We start from the raw sequence: 21,791 nt of genomic DNA on the forward strand, positions 1-21,791 counted from the left end.
ATAAAATTCATTAAGCAACCATAAAAGTATATAACTATTACATAAATTAAAGTAATTAGCATGATCATATATTTTTTTATTGAATTATTTAATTAAATAATTAGATTTTGTATATTTCTTTTACGGTGGTAACTAATCATTAAGTTATCAAAATGTAGACTTTAGATATTTCTTGCCATTCTAGCCTTCCTTTTCTTTTCAAAGACTTTTTTTTTTCTTTTTGTAAAGAATTAAATGTAATTAACTTTGTTAGCGTTTTTTGAACCTAAAGGTTTTCTTCCATTTTAATTTAGGATATCACCGTCCCCAATTTTCTTGATCAAATAAGAAAAAACTTTTTTTTCGAGTACTAGATTTGTTTAAAATAAATACAATATATTATAATTAAAAGTCTCAATGAATAATTATTTTAAATATATGAATTATATTTCAAATCTTGGATAAACAGTGACAAAATTACTTTATTTTTATCTTTTAAAATTGAAGAGAAGACAACAAAAAGTATAGTATGATAGGATGAAATTAATTAAAAATAGCAATGTTAAAATTCAAAAACCTAAACTTCCCCCAAATTCAACACACAGTATCATACCACAATGTTACTTCGGTTCAACAGAACAACCTCCGCCACCTCTCTTTTACACCCCACCGTCAAATCACTTTACTATTCGCACCCCTTCTCCACCTCTCCACCACCCGCTTCTGACGCCGCCGATCGCACCCGCCTCTTGAACTCTATTCGCGCCGTCGAAACCACCGCCACCGCCGCCGCTGCAGTTAACTTCTTCTACAGAATGCTAGCCCTAACTCCTTTTCCCTGCATCCAAGACTTCAACCTCTTCTTCGGCCTCGTCGCGAAATCATACCACTACGCCACCGCCATTTCCCTCATCAAAACCCTCCACTCGCTAAGCGAATGTGCTGACGTGTGCACACTCAACATTTTCATCAATTGCCTCTGCCACCTGGGCCACACGACGTCGGGGTTCGCCGTTTTGGGGCTCATGACCAAAACCGGCGTGGAACCCACGCTGGTGACTTTTAACACCATTGTCAACGGTCTTTGTATTGAAGGGGATATGGATCGTGCCCTTTGGTTGGTGGAAAAAATGGAAACTTTAGGGTATACGTGCAATGTTCGAACTTACGGGGAGTTGATTAATGGTCTGTGTAAAATTGGGGATACTTTTGGTGCTATGGAGTGTTTGAGGAAGATGGTTGAGAGAAATTTGGAGCCGAATGTTGTGGTTTATAATGCGATTTTGGATGGGCTTTGTAAGAGAGGTTTGGTGAATGAGGCTTTTGCGTTGTTCCGTGAGATGGGTGTTACTGTTGAGCCTAATGTTGTGAGTTACAATTGCTTGATTCAGGGTTTGTGTGGTGGGTTGGAAGGGTGGAGGGAGGGGGTGGTTTTGTTCAATGAGATGGTGGTGGAGAAGGGGATTGCACCGGATGTGCAAACGTTTTCGATTTTGGTGGATGGTTTTTGCAAAGAGGGGTTGGTTTCATGGGCAGAGAATGTGATTGGTTTTATGATTAGGACTGGTGTGGAGCCAAATGTTGTTACGTATAACTCGTTGATTAGAGGGCATTGTTTGAGGAATTGGATGGAGGAGGCGATGTGGGTGTTTAGATTGATGGTTAGCGAGGGTGAGAGGTGTTTGCCGAGTGTTGTGACGTATAATCTGTTGATTCATGGGTGGTGTAGTGTTAAGGAAGTTGATAAGGCTATGTCTCTGATGGGTGAAATGGTTGGAAAAGGGTTGAATCCTGATGTGTTCACTTGGACCATTCTTATAGGTGGGTTCTGTGAAGTGAGAAAGCCTTTGGCTGCAAAGAAGTTGTTTTTCAATATGAAAAAGCATGGCCAGGTTCCCAGTCTCCTCACCTGTGCTGTTGTGTTGGATGGTTTGTTCAAATGCTGGTTTGATTCTGAGGCGGTGTCGTTGTTCACAGCAATGGAGAAGAGTGGTTTGGATCTTGATATTGTGATTTACAATATCATGCTTGATGGAATGTGCAAAGCAGGAAAACTGGATGATGCAAGGAAGCTTCTTTCTAGTGTGCTAGATAAAGGGTTGAAAATTGATACATATACTTATAACATAATGATTAAAGGTCTGTGTAAAGAAGGACTGCTGGATGATGCTGAAGAGATGCTTAACAAAATGGAAGACAATGGGTGCCCTCCTAATAAAAACTCTTACAATGTCTTTGTGCAGGGACTGTTGCGAAAATGTGATATTTCTAGGTCTAGAAAATATCTTCAAATAATGAAAGGCAAAGGATTTAGAGTAGATGCTGGCACTACTGAATTTATTGTACGTTTTCTATCTGCTAATAAAGGAGATACTGCATTTCAAGAGATGTTGCTGACCTGAACTTTGTGGGAATATAGTCTCTCTTGATTATCTGAGCTGGGTTTGTATCAAGTTTTGTGATCAATCTCGTCATAATGTTAGACCACCAACCAGGCCTCTCAATGATGGGATTCAACCTTTTCACCATGGTGGGTTCAGGATCATGAACAGATGATAGAAAGTAAAGAATTTCTTCCAAGGAATTCAAACCTGGATTATGACAATTCTGATAAGCACACATGTTTTTGCCAAGACATTATTAACTCAACTCGATGCCAACATGATGTTGCAAGATTCTGGTGGACATAACTGTATGTTTGGTGTCCATAGAGAGATTCAGATAGTACATACACTCGAAGGGATACTTCAAAGCAGTTCAAGTTCTCATTTTTCCAAAAGACTGTGTTCAGAAGTTTGAGTAAAATATGTTTCTTCATTGCGTATAAAAGGTTCAGCATGTCTTCCATTTTGAAGGCATAACTTTATTTCTTATAGAAAAGTAAGCTTTGTGTTGCTGATAAAGCAGGAATGTCTGTTGCTTGAAGCTGTAAACTTAATGACTGTAAACAACAGAGTTCAATGTTAATATACTTATAGCAACATCCTTCATCTTTTCATTCATAAGAACTATATAAAAAATTTGTCATTTGTATCTCACTAATTACACACAACTATGTATCCCTATAATCCATAATAAAAATTTGGTAACAACGAAATTAATTGCAAATTATATAATCTAATTTATACACCAGATTTTGTTTTATTAGAAATCTATTTTGAGCGTACTTGTGATCATTTACTTAGACATAAATCTCGATTTTCTGTATGTAATAGTAAAAAATTGTGGATAAAATATATATTTAATTCTCCTAAATTTTAATCCTTGATATATTTTATCCATTTTCAATCATTTTAATATTCAAATAGATCGTTTTTATTCTTTAAGCATGTCTAAAATGCTAATCTAAACCATTTTTTAAGATCAAAAGAAATATTTTAAATTTAAAGTAACTAAAAAATAAAATCAAAATTTAAAACTTTTAAATTTCTAAAAAGAAAAAAAAATTATTATAATTTATTGAATGAAGTCTAAAGTGAGGTAATTTGTTCAAGAAAATTAACTGCAACTTATTCTAACTTGTATAAAACAAAATTTAACAAAATTTCGAGAGGGCTTTGCATTTCTACAGGACCTTCAGTTTGGTTCAGTTTTTTTGGAAATTGTTTTAAAATTCAAGATAAAAATCAGAACTTAAAAAAAATATAAAAATGTTTTTTTGCCTAATTTTTATTTTTTATCTTAAAATTTTGTTTGAAAATAAGGGTTTGTTTGATAAAATCATATTTTCCCTTTTTTTTAATTTAGACTTATTTATAATTTAATGTCTAAATTTGTGGATTTATTTACTATAAGAAAATGTCAAATCCAGCTAGATGACACTATTTAAAAATAACATAAAACAAAATTTTATTAAAAATAAATTAAGGAATATAAAGTTAAAATGATTGATCAAGTTGGATCAAATAGGTTCAATTTTTTCCGGTCCACATTATTCGGTTCAATCAAACCCATTAAGCCCATCAAGTTACGCTAAATAGGTTTAACTTTTGGAATATATTTTAGGTGTCAACTTGAATTTCATTATATATTATTCAAAATAGTTAGTAGAATTTATATTTTAGCCTGTAAACTATACAGTATAAATATTTATATATATATATATATTTATATAAGTTATATTTTAAATTTATAAGAAAATTATTTAAATTGGAAGAGTTATTTTTAAATTGAAATGGATAAGAAATAAAGAAAATAAAATGATGCATAAAAGTAAAGATAAAAGGATGGTAATTTGATATGAATGAGAGAAAATTTTATAGTTATAGTAATGTAAAATCTACCTCCCAAAGGCGAGAAAAGAGAATAAGAATCTCTAATTGAGAAAGTGAGAACTTCATTTTCTATGTTAACTATTCTAATTTATAGTATATAGAAGATGACTTAAGGATTCATTTGTGAATGAAAATATTTTAAAAAACCGTTATCATTTTTATTTATTTAGGTGATTTCTTCCACATTAAATATCTTATTTAAACTTTTTAAATCCTCAAAAACATTATTTGTTATATTAACCCAATTATTCTTTTGAATCGAATTTAAAGTTTGAATATTATAGCACAATATCAAATTCAAAAGACTTAGTTTTATTTTTAATAATACTATTGTAATATATATTTACTCTTTTAATTTTGATGTTTGAGATGCCATACAAATAAATAAAAATAGAGACGGAGTATCTTTAACTGAAATAATATCTTTTATAATTTTCTCTTCATAGAATTTATTTCTTATTCTTAAATGGTAAAATATAATATATATTACTAAAAGGAAAGGTATACATTTATTTCTTTAAGAGACATGCTTTCTCTATGTTTACAATATTTTGTTATAAGTTTCTAAAATTTTAGTACCAAATTTATATTTTATTTTTTTAATTCAATATTTTAACAAATATTAATTTTGTAGTATATTTATTTTATCTGTTATCTATTCAAGTACATGGTAACTATAAAGATCCATTGCAGTTTTTACTTTATACTTTAGGCCTAAAACTTTTTCAACAAAGATTAACATTATTCTTAATAAAAGAAAAGATATATCTAATAAATAATAATTAAGTTATTCAAGGAAATAATAATAGTGTAGTTCCTTAATTATGAAAGATGATATTTAGCTCCTCAAGCAAAGTTGCTATCATCAATATTTTGATGTCATTTTTCCTAATTAGAGGATTAAATTATATCAACTTTAATCATTGTTTTCTCCATTAGAGGACTATAGATTTTACCTAATGTTTATTGTTTGCACAAAGATAATCACATACAAAATTATACATCTATTATTATACAGTGAAAGTAACTGAACAAACAAAAAATAACACCAAACTCAAACATCATCCACAAAAGATGACAGTAATAATTTCCTCCCTCTCTTTTATGTTGAATTACCTAAAACATTTGTACCTACAGAAAACAATCAAAATATGAAAACAATATTATACATGTCTGAAAATAACCTATTCTATATTAGTACTCTTCTAACACTTTTGCCCCATGTTTCTCACAGCAACATTTACTCACATATTACAGTTCTTTATGTAGTATGCAGAAGCTATACCACCATGTACTTTTCCTTCACAACATGGTGTAAAACAGGGAAAATGATTGGACAGTATTATTCAGTTTACCAAAACCATTGAAGAACTCATTCAACCTTGTTGATTCGGCAAAGCTCATACCTTTGAAGACATGCTTGTTTGAAAAGTAGATGAAAATGGATTCAGGAACACACTAGGCCTACCATATTCACTTTTTATATCAGTAACAGCATCAACAGTTCCAAGATTTTGCTGTGCTGGAAGAACCTGTGATTCATTGGGAACTTCATCTTCAAACACCACCCACACCATGCTTATTTTAGTCTCTAGTGTCCATGAAAAAAGAGTTGGGGTTGGTGACAGGTTTACATCAATTTTCTCTTGGTTCCTTTTGTTTTCTTCTGCTGCCACTTCCAACTCTATCATCTCTTTTGATTTTGTCAAGTGGCCTGAAATTGGAGGTGGCCTTGAGATGCTAGATAGAGAGACATGTGAAGTTGCAAGTTCATTTTGTTGACTACCAAGTTGTTCCAGTGCCACTATATGACTCATACTGATTATTTGAACAGAAGGGTAATCCAAGTTCTTGTTTTCAACCACATATTTGCAACTTTCATACAGATCATGAAGCTTTTGGCTCTGGAGAGAAGCTGTCTTGAGTATTTCACAGGCTAGGCCTCTGGCTGATTCTGTTAGATCAAAGAACATGTTCACAAGAGCTGCAATGCCTTCAGAAAATGTCATATAAACTTGGAAACTTTCTCTCAAGGTGTTGCTCATAGCAGCTTGAGCCAGGCTATGATCTGAGCACAAAATATCATGTGGTGAGCATTCCAACACCTTATCAATAAGCACTTGGCATTTAGGCAATGTTCTGAATGCCATATCAAAGGATTTCTCATCATAGCGCCTAAACTCTAACCCTTTGGACATGACAGGCTCAAGTTTCCCTGCTTGGTTAATGAGCCAACTCATCCTCTCTTCAAGATAAGCAGCATATTTGTGTAGAAAACCAGCTGAAGGGTGATCAGAACTCTTTGTGAAACATCTTGTACTAATCTGTAGGTGACCTGAGACATGTGCCTTGCATAATTCTTGTTCAAAGGACCTGTTTCCCCCTCTAAGAAGGCGATGAATCAAGACAAGAGTCTTGAGGGCCACAACATGATCCTTAGTTTTTCCTAAGCGACGTGAAATCCTTTCAGCCAGAAAAGGAATGGAGCCTGGAGAGTTTGACACAAGAAAGAGGATTTCATGCATATATCTGTCACCAATGGTGCCATTATCATGGCCAGTGGCACGCAGCACTGCAATCTCTATGTTGGAAAAGCCATCATGTTGGTAATGATACATCATGGCCTTGCCAATAGAGGCATGATCTTTCACTGAGCCAAGAGCTAAACGAAGCTTACCTTGTATGTCCACACCCATTATTCTTCTTCTTTTTAAGAAAAGGAGAAGAAGTTCTGTAATGTTGATAGAAGATTAATGGCACAATTTGATGTGTAGAGGTAAGCAGTTGCAGGAATACACGCATATAAAGGTGGGTGGGGAGAAGAGTGAGAAAAAGTATGGCCTTAAAAAATTTTAAGCAGTACAAATTGCAGAATCAAATCTTTCATATTTTAAACACAGAATTGTAATATGGACAAGAACATTCATCATATAAAATAGTTTTTACTTTTTAGATTGTTGTGTGTGATAGGTTAGAAGTCTACAAACCCAACAAGGCAACAACACAGCAATATCGTATATATTAGAAGGGCAATAATCCACGTGCAAAGTCAACGAGTATATAACCAAAAAGGAAGAGCTTTCTTTCTTTGGTTCTCTTGAAGTGACAGAAATGCAAGCAAGATTATTGATAACGCCAAATTTTGCTCCCTAATTCTTCTTTTTTCTTTAACCATGACCATATTATATATTGGTGTGAATTGAAGAGATTGATGTAAAATGGTAGCTTGGTTAAAATTATGCAGCATTTATCTGAAACAATCTCTTTAGAGGAATGCATGCTCATAAATAACTAATAGTTTGCTTGGATTACCATATATATACATTCTCAATTTTTCATGTCAAATCAAATGAAAATGTAAAAATTACATAAAATAATTCTTTATTTGACTTAGAACAAATACTTCTATATGTGAAACCAAGCACACACTTAATGTTCAAACCTGATACAATACTAAGGTTGCTTCTTGTGACCTATATAGGAGGTCATAGGTTGTAGGAATAAGGCTACTAACATCTACCCTCTTGAGATTGTTACATGTGTTAGATGTTAAAACTTTTGCTTTAGGTCTCCAAATAAAAAGACCAAAAAAATTTGTTTTTTTAATACTAATTGATCTAGGCCTAAAAATAAACTCAAAAAGCTCGAAAACTAAATTTTAAAAAAATTATTTTAAGTTTGTTATAGGCCTTTCAAATCCTTGAGCAGTCTCTAAATGTTATGCACATGACTGCTTTATAGGAGATGCTATGTATGCTATGCTATGTCATACATGCAAAAGTCATGACACATGCTGCATTCTTGGGTTTGCTTTGCCCTTATTCCTAGTTGTATCTAGTTTTTAACCTTTTAAAAGACAATTATCTTCCCTTAGCTATAGGCTTTTGTTCTATCTAACCAAATTCTTTTTGCTTAAAAGCTGGCAGCAATTATTTATAGATAAGCACGAAGCAAATAATTAGCCACAGGAAAAAGCTTAGATGAGAGTTAATCAAAGGATAGATTGTGATCAAGGCTTTTCATTTGTTAAAGATCCAATTGATTGTTTGGTTTGCTTGCTGCCATCAGTATCATAATAATAACCAAAATGGAATAATAAAGTTTGGCTTTGAAGAAGGGTTTCAAGTTTTGGAGTGCATATAAGACTTTAATGTCATTTTAGAAGAAGAGTCAACGAGGGAAAAAGTGGAAGATGGTGGAAGGTGAAAAAGAACCTTATTCTTTTGAGAATATGATTCTGCCAGCATCTAACTCTCTTGCCATTCGCAACATACAAAATAATTTTGACTTTGAGAAATCTTTCTTCTCATCCACAGGTTCTCCAAATAATCATGCAACTTTTCATTTTGCTTTTGGTAGGGAAGTTGAAGTCCCACCCACTGGCATACAGATCCAAAGGAGAAAAGTGTTGTTGCAATATTCTATTCTACCAATAATAATCCTATATGTTTGTGCCTCAATGTACTGTAGCTTGGTCAGATCAGAATTTCAGCTGCAAGTAAAATCAAACACAACAAACCAAACCAAAAACAAAACACCACATCCAAGTCAAAAGGGATAAATTTATGACTTGCTGTTGATGATTGATCAGAGAAACAAACAGACTCATGGTCACACACAGCACCTTGAGAATGCTACTTTGCAAACAGAATACTGCCAAAGAAAAGGCAGTATAATAGTTTTTTTTACACTACACATAAAAGATAACAGAAAGTCAAATTACATAAACCAAACCAGGGTTGTAAAACCTGACCTTGGTCAGATTGATTGTCAGTTCTTTACTTCACTATTTCAACAGTTGAACTGATGTGTTGACAGAAAAAGTCATATTAAGAAAAAAAGAAGAGCAAAACCTCACTTTTAACTCAAACTTTCAACAAATAAAGCTTTTGAGTCTTTTTTTTCTTATATGATATTTAATTTTGTCAATCTTTACCTTATCTAGAACTTAAATTCACTTATTTCCAACAAATTTTTTCTTAGTACATTGAATTTTGGATTTTTTTTTCATACAAAAACAAAAGATCAGGGACAAAGAAAAGAAAAAAGAAGGGTATGTAAAATAAGTGAAAAATCAGGTACAGATATCATTTTTTCTGAAACATTTATCAGAACGTGATCAAAATATGTTTTCAATAAAACCATGAATTCAATTTTGCTATAATCCATCTTAATAAAGTTTTTCAACTGGAATACAACACCTTACTCGAAAAACAGAATTCAATTTCATATAAACCAACTTGTTATTAAAGTATTTTTTATGATAGTCTGTTATAAATCTAATGAATAAATGTGTTCAATCTTAAATAAACTACCAATGTTCATGCACGCTTCTATTTTATTCAGTGACCCTCCTTCTGCAGCAAGAAATCGTCCAATCAGCTACAATGTATATGCTGTTGGCGGCTAGGAATATCCATGTTATGGAGGATTCCTCAATTTCCAACTTGATGGTGTAAAAGAAGCATTAAGATTATTGTGTTGTGAGGCATCATTTTCAGGGTTGGCAAATTTCTAATGGACAAAGCCAATAGTGCACATAAACTATGCATTATAAATAAAGAAATGTTATCCTTCACAGTGACTCAGACCCCTCATCCTGTTCAGTGTGGCTAGTACGAGAATGGGAAACTGTTCATTTACTGATATATTCTCATTGACAAAGCAAAGTCAAGAAACAGCAAGATAAGCCAGAATCTCCACAACAGAAAAATGGAGAAAAGAGAATTTCAACCAATTAGGACTTACTATTATTTGGTGTTCATCCAAAAACAAGTGGTCAGTTATCAGCCACTGCTTGTGGACTTTGTTAGTAACATGATGGGAATTTGACTCTGAGAAAGGTGAAAAGTAAGAACAGTGAAAGCATATGTTTGGTTTCTGGTTTGTAGTTTTGAATTCAGCAGGTCCTCATTCTGAAAAATGAAAGCTATTTAAGAAAATTTTAAGTTAAATGTGATAAGAAATATATGTTTCACTTGAGCATAAGCCAAACAAAATATGCAAAAAGAATTATGCTTTGCATGAGATGCACATCTGCATCTAAAACATGGTTTGGGGGAACCAGATTTTGGCTTCCTAGAAATATCAAATCTTTCTCACACTCTCATTTCAGTATTTATCAAACAGTTGGACCTGGTTAAAGGTTAAATATATTTTTTTAAAACTGTAATAAGAAGAAATTATGTTCAGAATATACTGGTGACAATTTTTGTTTTTTTGTAAAATATACTTTTTTGTCTCAGAAAATATATTGTATATTTTTAATCCATCTAATTTTAAAACATACAACTTTAGTCTAAAATCAATATCTAATAATGCTTGTAAAGTATTACTTAAACTACTTTAAAACTAAATGTCATGTGTTTCAAAATTAGAACAAAAACAAACACAAATATTAAAGACTAAAAACAAACTTAAATTTTTTAAAAGAAATTAAAAACATTTTTACTCAATTTTTTAATTCCTTATTAAGTAATTCTTAAGAACACTTCTTAATCTTATCCAAAGAAAAAAGGTTTCAAAAGCATTTTTAACCAAAATAATGTAATTTATAAAACATAGAGAATCAATAAAACACTCATTGATCTATGATAAAAAGTAATATATATATATATATATATATAGATATATATAATAGATAAAATTTCTTTACATTCAAATTACTTTTTACACATTTGAACTCATGAAAAAGAAATCCATAAACTTTTTAAAAAGCTTAGATGCACAAATTAATTTGATCTTTTGAGGAAAAAATAAAGATTTGTGTCTTCTTAATTCATTTTATTTTATCTTACTGAAAAAGTGTATCGAAATTAAACCAAGGTGGGGTTCACAAGTCTTCCTTTGAAAAGCAACACTATTGTAAAATTGGAAGAGATAAATCCAAAGGAATATGATTACATGTACGTTTCTTATCCAATAAAATGTTATATATTCATTTTGTTAGTGGATGCCATCGAGTGTTCGAAGAAATATTGTTAGAATCATGACTTCCAGGAACAATTTGATACTGGTTTCTGTAGAAACAAATAAAGAATAAAAGACATACCCAGTCAAAAAAAATCAAGAAAAAAAAGAATATATACATAAAATAAATGCTACAAGTACCTAAATTTTGTGTTTCATCTTGTCAACTTAATTTCATGACTGATAGAGAGAAAAATAAAAGAGAAAATAAATTATATATAAACAATTTAAAACACTTTCACATTGTATTTAATCACAAATCATCATGGATTTTTTTCCAATGACCATGTTTCAAAGGGTCCAATGATTATCTAAAAAATCATCAAAATGATAATTTTCTGCTGACAGTGTAAAAGTGCTTTCACATTTCCACCGAAAAAATATAGTCATTAAACTGAGACTATAACTCGTATGCAGTGTGAGAATATCAAGAAATTTATATTGTTTCAAAAGTTCTGATATTCAGAGAAATGCATCTTCTGTCATCTCAATGTTCCCTTCAGCACACCTCAAAGCACCAGCTTTTTCAACGTGCTCATTGAGTTTCAAAGAATGAGTTTTCTACAAGCTGAAAATTCAGCCATATGACACCTTTCTTCTCACCAGCTTCAGTATTTTCATCGCCAACATCAGCTTTTTGATGGAAAAATATCTCGTACAGGTTCAAAGATTTGTCTTCTGAATAAAAGAACCCCTTATCTCTATGAGAAGTCTGAACAGGAAAAAAAAACTGCACAAAATAATGTCATAAATAACTCCAGGAAATCACATGTTCTTCATAATGAATTTGCTAAATATTGGACTAAAATCTATCCTTTCTTTTCCACTTAGTTTAAGAGCTAAAGTCTGCAACTGGATTCAAGTTTTTATGATTTGACTAAGGGAAAAACACTACTAACCTAACAGAATGTTTGGCATGGTATCATTTAAAATAACAATTAGTAGAAACATAATTTCCATTATCTGACCAGTTTATAAGATAATGAAGTTTTTCTCTCTCACTATTTATTATATAATTATACCCAAAATGGTGACTCAAATTTGTTGGTGTATGATTAGCAGGAAATGGAATAAATTGTACCTTCATAAGGAATGAAAACTTGAGAGCTTCTTCTACTTGAGAGGCTTCATACCCTGTTCACGTTCCAAAAAGTAGATTGCCAGTAGTTAGATAAAATAAATATAGAACTTTCTTATGAAGCTGAGAACAAAATATAGCAATACTATTCGAAAAGAAAAAGATGGAGTCATATCTTATCTTTTGTCCATCACAGAAGAACTATTATCTAATATGAATGCAGTTTAGTGACTAACATTGTAGAATAGCCAATAAGGAAGCATGTCACTGTTGGATACCCAACCAAAGATTATGTCTTGTATTTCCAAAACATTCACCAGCATTCAACAGGGTACAAAGCAATGAAATAACTAAAATATCTCCATTGAAAATTGAGCCTTCACAATAGCAAAAAGAAAGATTAATCTATAGCAATAATAATTCAGACAGGTATCCCTTTTGAGCCAATGAATGGAAGAGAAACCCATCACAAGGTTTTTCATATCTAAATCGTATTTGGACTGAGGTTTCTTGCAGGAGCACACAACTACAACAATCCTGTGATGTTCAATTTCCTGAAATGATCTTTGCCTCCAAGCAAATGTAAGAATATTTGTCTTTCCAAGAATAGGAATATTCAGCATTTGGCACATACAAATAAAGTTTAAAAAAAAAGGACAAAAACGAAAACTTCTTTATCGGTGGCTAGTTACCACTGGCTACCAGTTACCACTTATTACACATCCACCCATATTTGATGCTTGAACTTGAAGTGTGGAAGATACTCATCTTCAAACAGTTTCTACCTACCTTTAATTTTATGCAAGTCTCCCCCAATTAGTTACAAGATTTCCAAGGATTTTAAAAATTAGGATCGCAGACATATCAAGCTAAAAACTAATTTCTCCAGGTGTAAAAATCAATCAATCACCCAATAATATCCTTCTATGCAAACTATTTATTGATGAATCTAATACAAAATTTTGTACAGAAAAAAGCCTCTAGAAAAATGTAAATGAACACATGTTACAGCACATAACTGTATCAGCTTCTCAGAAAAAATCAGACACCTAGTTTCCGTCAAAAGCTTCAAAAACCTTTAACAGATTGTCTGAAGACAACCTTACATAACCTGTTGAAGATCCCAAGATCAACGAAGACTAAAGCAGTATATGCAAATGAGGAGGACAACCTTCATTTTACAAGTGAGTTTTATAGGATTGAATTAGACTTAAACTTAATTATGAAATGATATCAACATCTATCTTAGTGATTCTTGTTGGACCTATCAAGTTGCTTGCATACAATCATTATCAAATCATCCGTAAATGTTTTAGTCTTTGGTATAAGTTGAAGTATTAGAGTTCTCATACCGACTAGTGATATGAAATATAAATGTAATGGAAAACTCCCCTCTTACAAGCTGGTTTTAGACAGTTAATAGGCCAAAATTCAAATTTTAAGATAACCAATTGAAATACAATGAATCATTTATAACAGAACTTCTGTCCAGATTGTAACTACCCATGTCAATCATATCTCTAACTCTCTCATTTCCTAATAAATAGAAAGAAAATTACAACATATAATATTTATATATTTTGTTATGAGAAAAACAGTTTATTGTGCATATTTTAGTCTGAACATATCATAAAAACAGGTCCTCGATACACACTGTTTCAAAACGTAGAGATTGAATATTTTTCTCCTACTAAATCAATGGGATCCAAAGTTTTTGAAGATGAGAAAGAATGTGTTGCTACAAAAGCCTCCATGAGTTCAAGAATCTAGTCTCTCCCACCCAAAAAACTCATTGATTAACTAACTCACTTTACATGTCCTGGCCTCTATTGATAGCATTCACAATCTAACTGATTAACTAATTTTAGCAGTTTTACACTTTTACTCTATTCCTAACATGGTTTAATCAAGTATAAAGGCCTAATTAGTAGCTAACAGGGGCTTGCCCAATTGATTCCTTGGGCCCCTCCTTATTTTTCCAAATCAGGAATCGGGTGCTAACAATCCCATCTGAAATGCATTTCATTTTATGTAACCACTTATTAAATAAAGTATTACGTGATGAGATAAAATACTGGTATCATTCAAGAGAATCTCCCACAAGGTATACCTTTGATGCCCGCAGATCATTTACTTCCTTTCTAAGTGATTCATCAGATAGGATTAACCGAGACAGTGCCCCAGTGGATAACCTGCAATAGAATTAATAAACACCAAAACAATTAAAGAAAAGTTTTTAACAATTTATAGGTAGGCCAGTAATTAAAATAAACATCTCACGTTAGCCTAGAACAAAAGGGCAAATATTTCAGTTAATCGAGAATAGTGAAACTACTGTGTATTTTCTTTGTCAACTTGTGTAGCAATAATAAAATCTTTGAGCATACATTCATTAGAAAGTAGTAACAATTATTCACATAGGTGCACGTAAAAGGCATTTGTTCACCTCAAAAGTAACCCTCTAAATAAAAATATTATAAATCTTGAATGCCACGATCACAGTAACCAATGAGGTCCATGTACTTGAAAACACCACAAGAAAAACTCATACTTAATGCAAATATCAAATACCCAAGATACTTTGCAGCTTCCGAGACAGACCCCTCAACTGCAAAAATGAGATCCAAAAGAGCTTGCATTCCCTGTTAGAAGGACCATAAGCATAGTTCAGCTGCAAGTAAGTTTTAAATTTTAACTAGCAGAGTGATTATATAACTAAATAAAGAAGAAATAAATAAAAGGTAAGGGGCAAAGAGACAAATGCCTCTAACAACATACCAATGCAAATTTTGGGTTATTAGGTCCAATTTGTGGACCACAATCTGACCCTCTAATGGATGATTTGGGAGGAAGTATCTGAAGAAGCTCTCGAGGCGGTGAATAAGGATCAAGATCCACCGTTTTCCTGACTAAATCAAGAAAATAACATGCTATCTGTCAGAAAAGATTGCAAATTGCTTACTATAAACAAAAAGATTGTTTATCTCATTGCAAAATATATCCTGAATATGAAAAGGGGGGAAAATAAAAACTCTCCCCATAGCACTTGAAAGTCAATGTTGGGAACCACAGACCAAAGTGGTCAGTTCAATCAGTCATACTGTGCACCAGTATATATTCAGTCTGATTTTACTTAAATGAGTTACCTAGTTCAAATGATTTATGTTCAACAAGCACCAATTTAACTAGTTGAACCAATCAAATTGTGCCCCTGAGCCAGATTGATCTCTGATCCAACTTCATTGGTACCCAATTCAATACATGAACAAGGGGGATCTCTGAGCCATTCCCTTCTTTCAGTAGTTAATTATCAGTAAAACCATATATATTTCAGACTAAGATAAATTCTTGCGTAAACTCTCACTCTAGTCCTTGAAACTGTATAGTCCCACTCTTTAGTCCCTAACTTCAGTAAAACTTCAAGTCATTTAAATCCACAGAAAGAACAGTGATTTCCAAAGTTGGGGACCAATGTGAGCTTTTGGTAAAGGACAATAGCATTTAAATGCAACTCCTTACAAGTTTTTTATGCTATTATCCAATAGGAGTACTAGCAATACAACGTCTAATACGATCTTTCTAACCCTTTATTATTAGTTAAAATTATTAACTACTGTAAAACCAAAAGTGAACCTTAATAAATAAGAAGGGAAACCTACAAAATTATATGGATTCCAATCAATTTTAGCCAAAAATAAAGAGCGCATTACAAACATTTCTCATTTTTTCCATTAAAATTGAAAGTTCAACTCAGTCGACTCACATTATAAGAACAACAACGCCAAAAGCTTGTCCTTTGGTAAAACTTAAATAAACAAGCCAGAGAGAGGGTTTACTCACACTTAACTAGTGCACTCACTTGAGCACAGCAGTCTTACGCAAAAATTTTGTCAACCAGCTGATTCATTACGTGCAAATTGCAATGTGACACAAGAAACAAGGAATGAATCAAACAATCAAACTAGGAACAGCATGCAAACAAACTAGGATAAGTGTAAAATTCTATCAGAGTAAGTAACTTATAGTGAATTTGTTGGGATTAGTTAATGCCCAGTGTAATATAACATGTATAAGAGCACCATGTACATTTTTTTAATCTTTTATCAGTTCAACATGTTACCTTCTGCGCATACTCTTTATTTAGCTAATTCCTATGATCTATATATCCTTCACATCCTCTCTGGTTACCAACACAAACAGTGAAACGGATACCTTTGAGTGCAATAAGAGAGCGAAGGCGATTCAACGCAGAAGCGCGGTTCTTGTGCTGGGAGCGGTCTTCTGAAGCCTAAACAAGCAACAACAACAACCCCATGACGTGAAATGAAGCAAGATGAGATTTTGAGATTGGAAAGGGGAGAAACCTGAGCAATGATTCCTGTGGGGAGGTGTTTGAGGCGCACTGCGGACTCGCGCTTGTTACGGTGTTGACCACCAGGTCCTGAGGCCTTGAAGGTATCCATCTCGCACTGCCGCATCAAATCCTCGTCCGTGAGGTAAAGGTAACATTTTTCTGAACCCTCAATTGCCGTATTGGTGCTGAAATTAGAGCACCATAAGTGGGTGTGAGTGTTGCTGGTTGTTCTTGCTGTTGCAGGAAGTGGGATTCGGTGGGTGTTGAGGAAGGAAAAGGGTTGTTGAGAGGGGCGAAATGAGCGGTATGAAACTGGAATGGGCATTTTGTGGAGTGTGAGAATGAAAGTTGGTCTGAAGAGGGTTTTGTGTGCCATTGTTAGACCACCCTTAGCATGGCTCCAAAAGCAAAATCATGCTCTGTTCTTGGAACCTTAACAACGGTTTGATCGGAGGAATGTTGTAATTGAAAAATGGATTTTTTAAATTTTGATAATTTTTATAGCAAACCATACATCATAGGGATGAAATTAACTGAACAAGGTTTAGTTCATATAGTTTAACTCTATTAATTATGTCTATAAAAATATTATTCCTAAGATACTTTTCATTAAAATGAATAATAAAAATCATTTAATTAAATATTTAAAACGGCAGTGTTAAAACATTATCAAAATAATTAAAAGATATATATAATTAAAAGATATATATTTGGAGAATAATTTATCATCTTTATTTATTTATTGCATTTGTGTAAAGCTGAGATTCTTCAAGTCACCCACCGCCCAAACTCGAACGACTATCTCCTCTCCGCCGCTGCCACCGCACCTCCGGCAGGCCCGGCAGGTTCTCTCTTTCCCACTCTCTCAAATTATAAAACCCTTTTCCCTTTATGTGTATAATTGATTAAATATTTAGCATGCTTATTGCCAACACACTGTTGTGGTAAAGTTTCTCTTTTTATTTCCTTTTTGAAGACATTGAAAAACCTTGATTTGCCAGAGAGTAATGGAGGAAAAAGATAATTTGGGTCGCTACAAAGTTGGGTCTTTGCCAACTCTCTTCTACGTTCCTGACTTCATCACGGACAGTGACCAAAGCCTTCTTCTAAACAACGTAGTACTCACTCTCATTCTGCTTCTCATTGTTCTATTTAATGTTTCTTAAATATTCATTTTTTTAATGATGGGGTTTCTGCCTGTTGTTAGATTTATGAAGCCCCTGCATCAAAGTGGAAGATGTTAAAGAATAGAAGGCTACAGAATTGGGGTATGATTCATCACTTCTTAATTTCCTTTTTTTTATGCTTTTTTTGTAGAATATACAGATATAGAGGTAAATGGTTTTTTGACAAACTTTTGGAAGGTTGGAGTTGAGAAAGAATAAATCATGGAGAAAAAAGTGAATTGAGGAACTGAACTTGCCTTATAAGTATTACAATACCCAGCAGATTATTTTTTACTGTTTTGGGGAAGTTGATGATATGATTTATGATTATATCATTTTTCTTATCTACTCAGTTATTGTCATGTATTATGAATCATTGTGGTACCTATACCAGCTATATGTACTTGATACTGTTTTTTTTCTAGATAATGATAATTTGACAACATTATTTTGACAACATTTTAACATCATCTACATGTCATTCTGTGATTGGTAATAATTTTGTACCAATCACATAATGATATGTTAAAAAGTTGTCAAAAAAATGTTGTCAAAGTGTTATTATCCTTTTTTATTAGGTGTGCATACATGGTTATGTATCTGATCATGCATGACAGATAACGCTAAGTTCTTAAATATTTTTGCTCGCCTGACTTAGAATAATATGAAAACGGTATTTACTTTTTTTTATTTTAATACTTTGATGTTTATGTTTCTATATTTCTGTATGCTATATCCTCTGTACTTAAGTTTTAGAAATTTTATTGTACGGGTATTCAAATTGGTACCTATACTAGAATTAGTCCCTGTATTCATTCAAGGCAATTTTTAAGGTTATGGTTGAATCAGGGTTTTTAAATAGTTACTGTCAAACTTTGAATATAAACTAAGACATGTTGAAAATCAATGACCAGGAGTCATGTCAGTGTTCAACATGCCTTGGAAAGAGGACACCACATACCAAACACACTCTGTATAATTTGAGCATGCACTTGTCAAAAATATTTATATTTATTCCCTCATACGATGAATTGAAATGGAAATGTTTAGCAAATTTGAAGTGAAATTTTCCTTATCAATTGTCTGGTGATTGTTGACTGCAGGTGGTGTTGTCCACGAGAAGGGCCTTCTACCTCAAGTTTGTAAGTGGGGAAATCTGCAATTCTTTTATGATCTAGATATGCTATCTGCACAAATACCTGCTATGATTTTCTGTTGGATATGAGAAACCTCTATGCTCTAGGTGTGAGAAACCTGCATTTTGGTAGTTTCTAACAGTGACAACCGAGCTTTACTATTATGCCAGTCCTTTAGTTACTTTTGCTTTACCTTTTTTATGTACCTGCTGCAAGATGAAAAGAAATGGCACACCAGAAAGGGTATATTCTGTTGATTCACTTCCTGTTGTTCAGACTAAAAGTTATTAAATGATTCTGTCATCATCTTAGTTCATCAGTGTTATTTTGTTGTTGCCTTTGTGTATACTTTTTGGACCCGTTTCTGGAACTTCACTCCTCTGTGAGCAAAATGCTTTGACTTTTGAAAAATGAAATGAAGATGATTAAAACATTGTTATCATTGATCGCCATTTTCCACTTGATTATTTTTTAATTTGACCAACTTTCAAAGGGGAGAATACATGATAATATTGTGTTAATGAAATAAGGTTGGTCTTCTGCAAGTAACTTTTGTTTGTGTTGTTTTCCAAATATGCTGCTAACTTATCAGTAGTCTCTCTCTCATGCAGTGCCTCCATGGTTAACAAATCTCACACAAAAAATATATGATGAATCTGGGCTGTTCCCATCAGCAATGAACCATGTTCTTATCAACGAATACCAGCACAATCAAGGCATAATGGTTTGTCCTGAACCTCAACCCTGCTTATGACCATTCATCTGTTCTTCCTTTTAGACTATGTAACATCTCATCATTGATTTTTGTGTTTTCTGTTTTGAAATTTTTCTGTTTTTGTGTGTATTTTACTATTTCCTAATGATTTTTCTTATTCTAAAGCCACATCAAGATGGACCTGCTTATTTTCCAGTAGTAGCCATTCTATCACTTGGATCTCCTGTAGTCATGGACTTCACTCCCCATGCAAGATTCAAACAGGATTCCCAAGATGGTATTGAGAAAGATTCTGATTTTGAGATTGGGAAAGATGAGTGGCTTGATGATCACCACCCTTTCTCTGTTTTATTGATGCCTCGCAGTTTACTGATATTCAAGGACAAAGCATACTCAGGTACTGCTATAGTAAACCCTTGTGTAATGCTATATTAACAACAAATTTATGAACCTTAACACCTTTTGTTCTTGCTCAAATTTAGTCACATTTTTGTGTGTGATCACAGATTACTTGCACGGTATAAAAGATTGCGCGATACATTGCTACAATGGGGTAAGGGTAGGGTACAGATTACTACATTTCTTTCTGCACAAAGTAATTCATTGTAAATCAATTTTTCTCATACTTCAAAATCTGTCCTTTTTAGGCTGTAAATGAAACTCAAGCTTTGAAATACAAGGAATCAGATGGAGATTTATTTAACTTGGAGGATGCATTGGATACAACAGGAAAGGAAGAGTACAAGAATATATCAAGAACATCCAGTAGAGTTTCATTGACTTGTCGATTGGTTCCCAAAGTTCACAAAAATTTGTTTAGGTTGTGACTTTGTATATTTCATTGAAAATGATACTTTGACACATTTTTTTTATTCATTTGACATTACCCTTTTTTTATTTTCATCTTTCTTGAAAAAAATATAAAAATTCATTTTTTTAAGATTATTTTATCTTATCATATGTGTCAACTAAATATATAAGTATGTTATCTTACCATTACTCTATTTCATCTCATCAAGCTGAGGGATATTACCAAAAATTCAACAAAAAAATCCAAATTCGTTCAATTTAGACCATTTTTCTGATTTAGTTTTTCCTTCTTGGATTTTACATTAACATATTTTGGACATGCTTGACATTTAATGACATGAAATGAATTTAGATGAAACAAGATAAAAGTTATTAATTTATTGTTTATAGATTTTTGTTTGATAGTTCGTCATAATCAATTGGCATCATCTTACTATAAAGAAATAATAAGTGATTTATATAAATGTAAAATTGACATCTTCCTTTTCTATTTTGGTCTCAAATAGGAAAAGAAATATGAGTTCTTATTGTATAGCTTATTAAATATTAATCTTTGAATTTAATAACCTAATTATAATTTTAAAATTAGTTTTAGAAAGTCTGAAATTAAATCAAAATGATAATTATTTGTAACACAAGTGGTATTAAAGTCTTCTTGAAACATAAACTTGATTGTAATGGTCCTTCGTATCTTGAAAATGATTCAGGAATTTTATAAATTCCTTTTGAACTATTTCAATGAGTTTCATGATAAATTTGTTCAATAAGCCGTTTTATCCGATGAAATAAAAATTATGTAACGAATGCTTAGTTAAAATATTTGTGAAATAACACTTTATTTGTCATTTCATTGGTTTAACATATTTTTAACAAAATAATCAGTTATTTTATGACCTTTTTGGGATAATTTATGAAAAATGATTATGATAAAAACCTTGACCATACTATAATGATTATTATGATAATCTATGAAAAATGATTATTTTACGACCTTTTGATGATTATTTTTTTCTGCAACTAAACACATTTCAAAAGAAAAAGAATTCACAAAAAGAACTTATGTCAACATGATCTACTACAATAGATCTTTACAATGTGCAGATTGAATATATGATTTTTGAGAAACCGAATTCTTATTATAAAACAGTATTTTTGGTGTCAAAAAATTAGTAAAATCAAGTTCTTAGATAATTGAATAAACAATGAACGGTTGTCCACAGACATTGAAAATCCATTCAAAATTCAGTTTCTAAGGAGTTAAATTCTCAAACTATGAACATTAAACATCCATTCAAAATTACTATTTGGAA

General features: G+C 32.3%; 4 protein-coding genes across 12 annotated transcripts; 2 read left to right on the top strand and 2 right to left on the bottom strand.

Annotated features, from left to right (window-relative positions):
* The first annotated feature begins 547 nt into the window (after positions 1-547).
* LOC108344763 (putative pentatricopeptide repeat-containing protein At1g12700, mitochondrial) lies at positions 548-3,016 on the top strand. Its single transcript, XM_017583250.2, has one exon. The coding sequence runs from the start codon at positions 597-599 to the stop codon at positions 2,379-2,381; it is 1,785 nt and encodes a 594-aa protein (XP_017438739.1). The 5' UTR covers positions 548-596; the 3' UTR covers positions 2,382-3,016.
* Positions 3,017-5,234: 2,218 nt separating this feature from the next.
* On the bottom strand, positions 5,235-7,003 carry LOC108345063 (putative clathrin assembly protein At1g33340). Its single transcript, XM_017583627.2, has one exon. The coding sequence runs from the start codon at positions 6,947-6,949 to the stop codon at positions 5,654-5,656; it is 1,296 nt and encodes a 431-aa protein (XP_017439116.1). The 5' UTR covers positions 6,950-7,003; the 3' UTR covers positions 5,235-5,653.
* Positions 7,004-11,587: 4,584 nt separating this feature from the next.
* Positions 11,588-17,143, bottom strand: LOC108345896 (uncharacterized). 5 transcript variants are annotated; one of them, XR_008244811.1, is made up of 7 exons: positions 16,665-17,141; positions 16,513-16,588; positions 15,079-15,205; positions 14,872-14,942; positions 14,411-14,492; positions 12,304-12,356; positions 11,588-11,900 (listed from the first exon to the last, which is right to left on the bottom strand). XR_008244811.1 is itself a non-coding variant. In XM_017584742.2 (7 exons), exons 1-6 carry the CDS (start codon positions 17,028-17,030, stop codon positions 12,336-12,338), a joined length of 747 nt encoding a protein of 248 aa, XP_017440231.1. In that variant the 5' UTR covers positions 17,031-17,140; the 3' UTR covers positions 11,588-11,900; positions 12,304-12,335. The 5 variants fall into 5 exon arrangements, 2 of the variants coding, with proteins under 2 accessions (XP_017440231.1, XP_017440230.1); XR_001833748.2 differs by having other exon boundaries at positions 11,588-11,952; XM_017584742.2 differs by having other exon boundaries at positions 15,079-15,209; positions 16,665-17,140.
* Positions 16,707-20,611, top strand: LOC108345894 (uncharacterized). Of its 5 annotated transcripts, none has more exons than XM_052867145.1 (10): positions 16,707-16,802; positions 17,413-17,499; positions 17,631-17,769; positions 17,862-17,922; positions 18,924-18,962; positions 19,173-19,199; positions 19,568-19,680; positions 19,837-20,068; positions 20,178-20,230; positions 20,319-20,611. In XM_052867145.1, exons 3-10 carry the CDS (start codon positions 17,662-17,664, stop codon positions 20,496-20,498), a joined length of 813 nt encoding a protein of 270 aa, XP_052723105.1. In that variant the 5' UTR covers positions 16,707-16,802; positions 17,413-17,499; positions 17,631-17,661; the 3' UTR covers positions 20,499-20,611. The 5 variants fall into 5 exon arrangements, with proteins under 5 accessions (XP_052723105.1, XP_052723107.1, XP_052723106.1 ...); XM_052867147.1 differs by having other exon boundaries at positions 20,178-20,224; XM_052867146.1 differs by having other exon boundaries at positions 17,656-17,769.
* Positions 20,612-21,791: the final 1,180 nt, after the last annotated feature.

Source organism: Vigna angularis, chromosome 8 (genome assembly GCF_016808095.1).
Source record: "Vigna angularis cultivar LongXiaoDou No.4 chromosome 8, ASM1680809v1, whole genome shotgun sequence".
Taxonomy (NCBI): domain Eukaryota; kingdom Viridiplantae; phylum Streptophyta; class Magnoliopsida; order Fabales; family Fabaceae; genus Vigna; species Vigna angularis.